The sequence below is a fragment of the Heterodontus francisci genome, chromosome 24, assembly GCF_036365525.1.
Source record: "Heterodontus francisci isolate sHetFra1 chromosome 24, sHetFra1.hap1, whole genome shotgun sequence".
NCBI lineage: Eukaryota > Metazoa > Chordata > Chondrichthyes > Heterodontiformes > Heterodontidae > Heterodontus > Heterodontus francisci.
Window position 1 is genome coordinate 38,368,062 of NC_090394.1, and position 12,363 is coordinate 38,380,424.

General features: G+C 42.6%; 1 protein-coding gene across 5 annotated transcripts in view; it reads left to right on the forward strand.

The window, feature by feature from the left end:
* The window catches only part of LOC137383313 (myosin phosphatase Rho-interacting protein-like), a 334,034-nt gene that overhangs the window by 58,864 nt on the left and 262,807 nt on the right, over nt 1-12,363 (forward strand). For all 5 annotated transcript variants that reach the window (XM_068055969.1, XM_068055968.1, XM_068055971.1 and 2 more), the window contains exon 3: nt 4,595-4,660. In XM_068055969.1, the coding sequence (XP_067912070.1) occupies nt 4,595-4,660 (66 nt within the window). The remainder of the gene's footprint in view (nt 1-4,594; nt 4,661-12,363) is intronic.

Genomic DNA, 12,363 nt, shown 5'->3' on the forward strand with positions numbered 1-12,363 from the left:
AGAAAAATGAACAGCCCTGGCCCAAAGCACAAACATGAAAATAAACAGTGGTTTAAAAAAATGAACCATGAAACAAACTAAAATAAAATAAACAAAAAAGAAAAAATAACTAAAAATAAAAAGGGGGGCCCGTCATGCTCTGCTATTATTGAACTCAGTGTTCAGTCCAGCAGGCTGTAGCGTGCCTAATCAGTAAATGAGATGCTGTTCCTCAAGCTTGCGTTGATGTTCAGTGGAACACTGCAGCAAGCCCAGGACAGAAATGTGAGCATGAGAGCAGGGGGGAGTGTTGAAATGGCAAGCAACTGGAAGCTCAGGGTCCTGCTTGCGGACTGAGCGGAGATGTTCCGCAAAGTGGTCACCCAATCTGCGTTTGGTCTCCCTAGTGTAGAGGAGACCACATTGTGAGCAGTGAATACAGTATACTGAATTGAAAGAAGTACAAGTAAATCGCTGCTTTACTTGAAAGGTGTGTTTGGGGCCTTGGATAGTGAGGAGAGAGGGGGTAAAAGAACAGGTGTTACACCTCCTGTGATTGTATGGGAAGATGTCGTGGGAAGGGGATGAGGTGTTGGGGGTAATGGAGGAGTGGACCAGGATGTCACGGAGGGAACGATCCCTTTGGAATGCTGACAGGGGAGGGGAGGGGAAGATGCGTTTGGCAGTGGCATCACGTTGGAGGTGGCGGAAATGGCGGAGGATGATCCTTTGGATGTGGAGGCTGATGGGGTGGAAAGTGAGGACGAGGGGAACCCTGTCACGGTTCTGGGAGATGGAAATTTTGATATTGCTGCAGAATTACATTTTTATGTAAATAATTGTTTTGGAATTTTAGGTATAAATTATTACTTGTGTCTCTCAGCTTGAATTTCTGAAGTTATAACAAGCACTGTAGTTTTGAACTGAAAAAAGCTGCTTAAATATAACTTTCAGACTGCTTTCAAACCATTTGGAAAAACAAAACTTAAATATGCTTCTAGTCCAAACAAAATCATTTTGACTGAGATAAATAAATCCATTTTTATATGAAGAATTGAGTTTGATTTTTCGTCTTGTGTTATCTTCCAACGAATGATTTGAAAACAAGATGGAAGATTCTTAAAACAGCCCTGTGTTTATTTTCTATTGGTATGTGAAAACATGACTTTATGTTCTGCCAGCCAATCAAAAAAAATAGTTGACTGTCTCTCAGTGCATCTTATCCAGACATCTTTCCAAAGTGCTGTCAGATTTCAGGATTCTTCCTCCTCCTCCCCTCCCCAACCAATGCTTCTAAAGTCCATATTACACCTTCACCCCTCGATCAGTTCTGTCCAAAACCAGGTTCCTCTTCCACAGTGCTGCCAAACCCCAGGACCTTTTGCCCAGTATGCTCAAAGATGGTCTGGGAGCTAGATTGCAGTTTTTGATGTTTATCATTGTTCCACTGCATCCCAAACACATCAGTAATGTATCCATTATTATTAGCAAAGCAAAATTACTGAAATAACGCAATATATGACTGTTACAGGAACGATGTCATGTGACTATGACACACAAATGATAGCATAGTGATTATGTTACTGGTCTAGTAATCCACGAACCTGGACTAATACTGTGAAGAAATGAGTTCAAATCTCACCATGGCAGCTGGGGAATTTAAATTAAATTAATTAAATAAATCTGGACTAAAAAGGCAGTCTCCATGAAACTACCGGATTGTTGCAAAAACCCATCTGGTTCACTGATGCTCTTTATGGAAGGAAACCTGCCATCTTTACCTGGTCTGGTTTCCATGTGACTCCAGACCCATAGCAACATGGTTGACTTTTAATTGCCCAAGAAATGGCCTAGCAAGCCACTCAGTCATATCATACCGCTGCAAAACAGTTGAATAAGAATAAAAGCAGACCATCTGGTGTCAACCTAGGCACCGGACATGACAGATACACACCCAGCCCAATTGACCCTGCAGAGTCGTTTTCACAAACATCTAGGTACGTGTGCCAAAATTGGAATTGCTGTCCCACAGACTAGTCATGCTCACAGAATTACACAATTCAGCCAATGTCAAAGACACCATACCTTGGTATGTCCTGTCCCAATGGCAGGACAGACCCACCACAGGTGACTGCACTGTCGTATACAATCAGGAGGGAGAGAGCCTGGGAGTTCTCAATATAAACTCCGGACCCCATGAAGTCTCATTGCATCAGGTGAAACCTGAAACCTCCTGCTGATTACCACTTACCGCTCTCCCTCAAATGATAAATCAGTACTCCTCCATGTTGTACACCACTTGAAGAAGCACTGAGGGCAGCAAGGGCACAGAATGTACTCAGGGTGGAGAACGTCAGTGTCCTTCACCAAGAGTGGCTCGGTAGCACCATTACTGACTGAGCTGGCTGAGTCCTGAAGGACGTAGCTGACGGACTGAGTCAGCAGTGGGTGGTGAGAGAATCAGCATGAGGGAAAACCTACTTGACCTCGTCCTCACCAATCTGCCTGACGCAGAGGCATCTATCCATGACAGTATTGGTAGGAGTGGCTACCGCACGATTCTTGTGGAGGACATGTGCCATCTTCACACTGAGGACCCGCCCCATCATGTTCTGTGGCACTACCACCGTGCTAAATGGCGTAGATTCAGAACAGATCTAGCAGCTCAAAACTGAGCATCCATGAGACGCTGAAGACTTTCATCAGCAGTAGAATTGTATTCTACCACAATCTGTAACGTCCTGGCCTAGCATATCCCTCACTATGCCATTACCATCAAGCCAGGGAAGCAATCCTGGTTCAATGAGGAGTATAGGAGAGCATAGCAGGAGCAGCGCCAGGCATACCTAAAAATGAGGTGCCAATCTGGTGAAGCTACAACACAAGATTATGTGTACACTAAACAGCAGAAGCAGCATGTTGTAGACAGAGATAAGCAATCCCACAACCAGCAGATCAGATCAAAGTTCTATAGTCCTGCACATTCAGTCGTGAATGGTGGTGGACAATTAAACAAATGGGAGGAGGAGTCTCCATGAACGTTCCCATCCTCAATAATGATGGAGCCTAGCTTTTGCAGCCATCTTCAGCCAGAACTGCTCAGTGAACAATCCATTTCAGCCGCCCCATGAGATCCCCACCACAGATGCCATTCTTCAGCCAATTTGATTCACTCCACATGATATCAAGAAACGTCTGAATGCACTGGCCATGTTCACTGATGATTGCATAGTATTCAGTTCCATTTGCAACTCTTCAGATAACTAATCAGTCCATGCCTGCTTGCAGCAAGACCTGGACAATATTCAGACTTGGACTGGTAAGTGGCAAGCCATGTTTACGCCACACACGCGCCAGGCAACAAGAGAGAATCTAAACACCTCCTCTTGATATTCAATAGTATGACAATCACTGAATCCCCACCATTAACATCCTTGGGGTCATCATTGACCAGAAACTTAACTGGGTGAGCCACATAAGTACTGTGGCTGTAGGAGCAGGTCAAAGGCTGGGAATTCTGCAGTGGGTAACTCATCTGCTGACCTCCCCTAAGCCTGTCAACCATCTACAAGGTACAAGTCAGGATTGTGATGGAATACTCTGCACTTGGTTGGATTATTGCAGCTCCAACACCACTCAAGAAGCTCAGCACCATCTAGGGCAAAGCAGCCCACTTGATTGACAATCCATACACCAGATTAAATATCCACTGCTTCCACCACCGGTGCACCGTAGCTGCAATATGTACCATCTACAAGATGCACTGCAGCAACTTGTCAAGCCTCCTTTGACAGCACTTTACAAACCCACGACCTCTCCAACCTAAAAGAACAAGAGCAGCAAGTGCATGGGAGCATCACCCCCTGCAAGTTCCCCTCCAAATCACGCACCGTCCTGACTTGGAAATATATCAACGTTCTTTCAAAGTCACTGGGTGAAAATCCTGAAACTCCCTTCCTAACAGCACTGTGGGTGTACCTACACCACATGGATTGCAGCGGTTCAAAAAAGTGGCTCACCACCACATTCTCAAGGGCAATTAGGGATGGGCTGACCTTCCCAGTGACGCCATCATCCCATGAATGAAGTAACAGAAAAGGTCTCAAGCTAAAACTGTTATGTACCATCCAGCTGCTGAAAGGTATGGATACATTTCAAACATCTGCTTATTACTTCATAAAATTACTTAAGATGCGAGTAACTTTATTTTATTGCTTCTCCAAGTCTCCTTCTCATTTCTTTTTGCTCTGACTCCTGTGCTGGATTTGCAGTATTTCTTTGGTGTTGCTTCTGCAAGGCCATGTTTTCTTGGCCTTTACATTGTGTGACTGATATGTATTTCTGAGCTAGTGGAGCACAGCTGAAAAAGATTTTCACCACTGTTCAGTTTCCAATGTCCAGCATATGAAAGGTGACCATTTGTTATAATCTGGAACTGGGTGTCTGCTGTTCATTTTGATGCTGTGATTGAAATCAGAAAACCTCATCAGCATCCCCTTTGGCCCCTGCACAAACATTGACATATCTTCAGCTGCACAAGGTAACTTCATCACAATTTTTTATTTAATGGCTGAAACACTATGTGACATTGAAAACAACAAAATCTTTCTTACAGAAATGGCAGAGAAGATTTTTTCTCCTGTATGAGCATGGCTTACTACGTTACGCATTGGATGACTCGGTAAGTTCACTTGTTTATATCTAGTCTAGACTTATGTAATTGGTATGTAGATATTATGAACCTTTTTGTGCCAGGTGAGTTTGGGAAGTGTATGATTGCAGTTTGTTTCTTTGTTTTTTAACCTTCACTCTTTTTTTTCCCGATCCCTTTTTTGTGTTATGGCACTGTTGGTTTTGTTGCAATTCACCCTCCCTATATTTTGTGATTTGCTCTGTTAATTCTCACAGTGAAACTTTAATGTACCTTTATTTCAAATGGCATGAAAGACAGATGGTACCATTTGTGCTGCACCAAAATATAGCAAGCACTTAATGGGACTGAAATAAATTAAGGCGGCAAAATTATAGAGATAAAACCTGCTTTTTTGAGGGGGGTGCGGGAGGGTGGAAAGGTGAAAACTGCAGAAAGAAAAAAAGACCTGGAAAATAAGAGCCTAGAAGTGTTTGGAAATTTGGAGTTGATGAGGACAAAGGCAAAAGAAAGCAGTAAGTGCTAAGTTTAGTGCAAATTTTTTTAAAACCCTATCATCATTGTCAGTGTACGGATTCCTGTTAAAACAGGTCCCATCGAGCTACATAGAGGGATTGTTCACAAATATGGGCAAGCTCATATGTTTTAAATGAAACTAATTTGCTATTCTAGTAAGTTTGAGGGAAGGAGACAATGTGTTAAGTGCCTCTGGATAGAGAGAGGAGGCAGTGCTGTAAAATTTCTCACTTAGGGTCTCAGTGCAGACATCGAATCTTTAATCTGCCCCTATGTGGCAGGTAAAAAATGTTGTGTGAAATAGATTTGATGTGTGCATACATATTGTAGTGCGGAGTTGTAGTAGATGTAGCAAAGCCAGGAAGCACTGCCATTTGGATTAAATAATGCCAAATTATGGAAGATTTTCAATCCAATGTCACATGTTCAATTGAATGGATTGTAGCCACTTCAAACATCAATTGAGATGCAGTGACTTTTTCTGCAACAAATTTTTATTGGTGCTTCATTTGCAAATTTTGGAATGGGTACAAAAGTATACACACATTAACTAAAAAGCACACAGAAAATTGCACCTCCCAAGGGTCCCATTTGCTTGTCAGAGTGGTATTTAATGTTAGATGAGTTTCCATTAAAACAATGGAAGTTTCTGGTTTCACCTTGTAAAGAGATTGGTACAGGAGCCCCTCATTTTTCAGTTGTTAGCTGATAACCTACATGCTTAGAAATGTGGCCTGTCTGGTGTGAGAAAAGAATTAATGAGTAAGTAACCAAATGGTGTTCCAAGGATGTAATTCAAAACTGGCAGCAACAGGAGCTGCACAATTTGTCAGACCTTAACTGCACATACTACAGGAGGACTGTTTAATTAGAAACATCTTTTAATTTCAAAAGGAGGTTAGTGTGGACTTGTGAACAAGAGTACTGATCAGTCTCTCCAGCACAATTGTCGTCTGGCAGAATTATGTTTATTTAATGTAAAATAAAAGCAAAATACTGCGGATGCTGGAAATCTGAAATAAAAACAAGAAATGCTGGAAATACTCAGCAGGTCTGGCAGCATCTGTGGAGAGAGAAGCAGAGTTAATGTTTCAGGTCAGTGACCCTTCTTCAGAACTAGCAAATATTAGAAATGTAAAAGGTTATTATCAAGTAAAACGGGCGTGGGGCAAGAGATAACAAGGGGAAGGTGTAGATAGGACAAGGTCACACAATAGCTGACCAGAAGGTCGTGGAGCAAAGGCAAACAATATGTTAATGGTGTGTTGAAAGACAAAGCATTAGTACAGATAGGGTGTGAACAGACTGAAAATTGAACAGCCGCAAGTACAAACCTGAAAAAAACAGTGGGTAAGCAAACTGAACAAACTAAGATGAAATAAAATAAAATAAACACAAAAAAAAAATAAAAAAAGGAAAAAGAAAAATATAACTGAAAATAAAAGTAAAATGGAGCTCGTCGTGCTCTGAAATTATTGAACTCAATGTTCAGTCCGGCAGGCTGTAGTGTGCCTAATCGGTAAATAAGATGCTGTTCCTCGAGCTTGCGTTGATGTTCACTGGAACACTACAGCAATCCCAGGATAGAGATGAGAGCAGGGGGGAGTGTTGAAACGGCAAGCAACCGGAGGCTCAGGGTCCTGCTTGCGGACTGAGTGGAGGTGTTCCGCAAAGCGGTCACCCAGTCTGCGTTTGGTCTCCCCAATGTAGAGGAGACCACATTGTGAGCAGCAAATACAGTACACTAAATTTAAAGAAGTACAAGTAAATTGCTGCTTCACCTGAAAGGAGTGCTTGGGGCCTGGGATAGTGAGGAGAGAGGAGGTAAATGGGCAGGTATTACACCTCCTGCAATTGCAGAGGAAGGTGCCATGGGAAGGGGACGAGGTGGTGGGGGTAATTGAGGAGTGGACCAGGGTGTCACGGAGGCAATGATCCCTTCGGAATGCTGACAGGGGAAGGAAGGGGAAGATGCATTTGGTAGTGGCATCACGCTGGAGGTGGCGGAAATGGCGGAGGATGATCCTTTGGATATGGAGGCTGATGGGGTGGAAACTGATGACAAGGGGAGCCCTGTCGCTGTTCTGGGAGGGAGCGGAAGAGGTGAGGGTAGAAGTGCAGGAGTTGGGGGGAATCCTCGGTTGAGGAAAAAGCAAGACATATCAGAAGCGCTGTCCTGGAATGTAGCATCATCGGAGCAGATGCGTCGGAGACGGAGAAACTGGGAGAATGGAATGGAGTCCTTACAGGAGGCAGGGTGTGAAGAAGTGTAGTCGAGGTAGCTGTGGGAGCCATTGGGCTTATAATGGATATTAGTAGACAGCCTATCACCAGAGGTAGAGATAGAGAAGTCGAGGAAGGGAAGGAAAGTGTCGGAGATGGACCATGTAAAGGTGAAAGAAGGGTGGAAATTAGAAGCAAAGTTGATAAAGTTTTCCAGTTCTGGGTGGGAGCAGGAAACGGCACCGATACAGTCATCAATGTACCGGAAAAAGAGTTGGGGGAGGGGGCCTGAGTAGGACTGGAACAAGTAATGTTCGACATATCCCACAAAAAGACAGGCATAACTAGGACCCATGTGGGTACCCGTTGCAACACCTTTTACTTGAAGGAAGTGAGTGGAGTTGAAGGAGAAGTTGTTCAATGTGAGAACAAGTTCAGCTAGGCGGAGGTGGGTGGTGGTGGATGGGGATTGGTTGGGCCTCTGTTCAAGGAAGAAGCGGCGAGCCCTCAAACCGTCCTGGTGGGGGATGGAGGTGTAGAGAGATTGGACGTCCATAGTGAAGAGGAAACTGAAAATTGTCAAAATGACGTTGGGCGTCAGAAGAGTCATGGATGTAGGTGGGAAGAGACTGGACCAGAGGAGAAAAGATAGAGTCAAGATAGGAAGAAATAAGTTCAGTGGGGCAAGAGCAGGCTGACACAATGGGTCTGCTGGGACAGTCCTGTTTGTGGATTTTGGGAAGGAGGTAGAAGCGGGCTGTCCGGGGTTGTGGGACTATGAGGTTGGAAGCTGTAGAGGGAAGATCTCCAGAGGAGATGAGGTCAGTGACAGTCCTGTGGGCAGTAGCTTGATGTTCGGTATGTTTATTTAACACTTTTTAATCCATAGAAGGTTTCTCTGATTTTCTCGATTCTGTTGATACTTCCTGAAAGACATCATTTCCATTTGGGTGATTTTACCTGCTGCTCTGCAGTGTTACTTACAATGTACATACCAATAGGGACAAGCAACAGCTGAAAATGGAGGACCAGTGAGGTGTGGAAGTAGAGAGCCAGTGAAAGCCCTAGTCTCTGCTGAAGCTGGAAATGGAATGCTTGGGAGTGGGTGCCTGGCTATTTGTGACCACTGGTGCTCAGGTTGCAATGAAAGTATTCCAGCCTGGTTCTGGCATGGTGGGGGGAGTGGGGAATGCGGTGGGATGGGGGGGAGGAGGTGGTGGAAGAGGTGGGAGGTGATCACTGAGTAAAAGTGAAGAATGATCAGTTTTGTGAGAATACTGATTCATTTTGAACTTTACGTACAAGTGAATTGGAGTTTGTGAAGCCATCAAGGAGGACACAAGTTATTGAGTCTGGAGGTAACGAAAGCACGGATATGGGCAGAGGAATTGGGATAGGAGCATTGTTGCAGAAGTAGAAAATCCTATTCTTGATGAGGGATAGAATGTGGTTGCAGGTTTAAATATTGCACAAGAAATCTTAAGAAATTAGATAAATTAGAAGCTTGTGGAAGTAGCAACTTCTATTGAGGTGAATTTTGAATATAATGTGATTTCCCACATCTGATGTGTGAATGACAAGCAATATGTGACTCATTAACTTTGGGTAAAGATCTGTTGTGACTCTGACTTTTGAACTCTAACCAAGAATTCAGTTGAAATTCAATGGTTATGATGATATTAATAGCATTGCTTGATTATTTTCCCTCATTGAAGTTGAGGGAAGGTGTTTTGTGTTTCTTTTAGGAGTTGAGGCAAATCTATGACAGAAATTATCGTGCATAGACTCTGAATGGAATGGGTGGAATGGCATTTTATATCAATGAAGCATACAAAATTCTAACAGAGCCCAACATGGTTGATGCAGGAAGGATGATTCCCCTGGCTTGGGGGGAAATCTAAACCAGGGGACACCGTCTCAGAAAACAGGCCATTGTTGAGATGAGGACGAATTTCTTCACTTAGAGGATGGTGAATCTTCTGATTTCTCTACCCAGAGGGCTGTGGAGGCACAGTCATTCATTATGTTCAAGACAGAGGTCAATAGATTTCTAGATATTAAAGACATCAAGGGATATGGGGATAGTGCAGAAAATGGCATTGAGGTAGAAGATCAGCCATGATCTAGTTGAATGGCAGAGCAGGCTTGAGAGGGCCAAATAACCCATTTCTGCTCCTGTTTCCTATGTTCATCCCTCCAGGCTTTGTTGTTAAACAAAGGTCTGCAGGATTAAAGCTGCATTTCGTTCCAGTTTTCTGTAGTTTAATTGAACTATAACACCATTTGTTAAGGGTAAATGGTGTTTAACTAATTTGCTTGAGTTTTTTGATGAGGGTAATGCGATTGATGTAGTGTACATGGACTTCCAAAACGCATTTGATAGCAGGCTTATCGGCAAAGCTAGAGTCCGTGGAATAAATGGGACAGTAGCAGCATGGATATGCAGTTGACTGAGTAACAGGAAACAGACAGTAGTGGTGAATGGTTTTTCTGACTGGAGGAAGGTATATAAGGGGGTTTCCCAGGCGTCGGTGTTGGGACCCCTGCTTTTCTTGATCTATATTAATGACTTAGACTTGGGTATACAGGGCACAGTTTCAAAATTTGCAGATGAAACAAAACTTGGAAATATTGTGAACTGTGAGGAGGATAGTGATAAACTTCAAAGGGACATAGTCAAGCTGGTGGAATGGGCAGACAATTGACAGTTGAAATTTAATGCAAAGAATTGTGAAGTGGTACATTTTGGTAGGAAGAATGAGGAGAGGCAATATAAATTAAAGAGTGCAAGAGCAGAGGGACCTGGGGGTATATGTGTACAAATCATTGAAAGTTGCAGGGCAGGTTGAGAAAGCAATTAATGAAGCATATGGTACCCTGGGCTTTATTAATAGGGACATAGAGTACAGAAGCTATGAAGTTATAATCAACCTGTATAAAACACTGGTTTGGCCTCAACTAGAGAATTGTGTCCATTTCTAGGCACCACACTTTTGGAAGGATGTTAAGGCATTGGAGAGGGTGCAAAAAAGATTCACGAGAATGGTTCCGGGGATGAGGAACTTAAATTATATAGATAGGTTGTAGAAGCTGGGTCTGTTCTCCTTGGAGAAGAGAAGATTAAGAGGAGATTTGGTAAGAGGTGTTCAAAATCATGAGGGGTCTGGACAGAGTAAATAGGGAGAAACCTTCCATTGGCAGAAGGATCCAGAACCAGAGGACACCAATTTAAGGTGATTGGCAATAGAAGCAAGTGACATGAGGAAAAACTTTTTTACACAGTGAGTGATTATGATCTGGAATGCAATACCTGAGAGTGTGTTGGAGGCAGATTCAATTGAGTCCTTCAAAAAAGAACTGGATAATTATCTGAAGAGAGAGAATTTGCTGGGCTATAGGAAAAAGGCAGTGGAGTGGAACTGGGTGAGTTGCTCTTGCAGAGAGTCGGCATGGACACAACAGGCCGAATGGCCTCCTTCTGTGCTGTAACCATTCTATGATTCTATTTATATTTTTACGCAATTTTAGTATCCGTGTGCTCTTAGCTTATGTTTATTTATTAAGCAGCCTATTATTGAACTAACTTTATAATTTTAATCTACACCAAAAGTTTGCAGAGAACAGCAGATATAGTTGTGCTTCTGTAATTTAGTCTGAGCATATAGTTTAATATATCAGCACTTGCTGCTTCCAAGTTGTATATTGTTAGTGAGGATGCAAATTGAGGCTTTGGGAATGATTTTTATATCTCATTGTTACTGATAAATTTTATAGCAGTAGGGCCTGAAATTGGCTTGGCAGAATTTGGAACTGACCTGTTAGATTAAGGGAAGTTTTTCAAGAAATATTTGTTTTTAAAATTTGCATGTTCTGGAAGCTAAATGTTTGATAGGAACTGTATGTTGTATCAGACATTTCTCTTTCTCTGATTGCTGTATCAGGATTACCCCAAACAAATGCGAATGAAAGTCCCCTCTCCTTGCAGACTTTGAGATGTAAGGAACCCATGCAAAATTTCGGGCAGTCTTAATCTAGTACCTTATGGTTGTTAGTCCTCAACACAATACTGTCGTGAAATTGGCAAAGCAACTTGGGCCACAAGGATGGTTGGTGTGAAAAATAGAAATGTGATGTTGGTGCAATCAAATTGGTGTCCAGAGGCAGCACAGCCTCTGACAGCAACATAAATGTAATTTGGTTAGTTGCTAGAATCAGCTGTTGTTTTCTTTTTGGTTTTTACTCTTGCTATATATTTCAAAACAAACTGACCCATTTTCTGAGAGTGAACATGATAGTTAATCCTATGACAGAAAGACACCAGTATCAGCATGGGTCATTTTTGTCACAGCAGCTGTGCTTTCTGCCCATTGGTGGACTAGTGAAGCAGTTTTTGTGTAACCCCAATGGTGAAGCTACAGTGAAGGATCCATATATGTTGCATTATAATATGATATACCCACATCATAGTACTTCCATTACATGCATTGTGTATGCAAATTGGGTGTCAGTTCCTCACAGAATGTAAATAGATGCAGTGAGCAAAGCCTGTATACCATGTACTTGCCGTTGGAATCAGTTTTACTGATGCTAATGCTATAAGTAGAAGTGGTGTTCGTATTTAGGATTTTGCTGCCTTGCATTTGCAGATACATTTTGAATTATGACTTTAATCTTGTGTTAATTGCACTTAGCTGCTGCAATTGGGGATAGATCTGGTGCAGCTTGGGTGCACACCAAGCTTGTATTCTCATATATAGAGAAGTTTATATCTATTGTTCATCCCATTGCAAACAACAATTATATATGGTTCATAAAGTGTGTGCTTTGGCACAGGGGCAGCTTTATACACTTAACAGAAACTTCTTTAATTTTGTTCTGTCCATCCCCCTTGTTACCCCCCTACCCAGTTAGGACTATGATGTGTTGAGAGGTAAATGTGATACTAAACCTCAACTTGAACACTTCCCACTGAGTTGTATGGCTGTGTTGCTGAA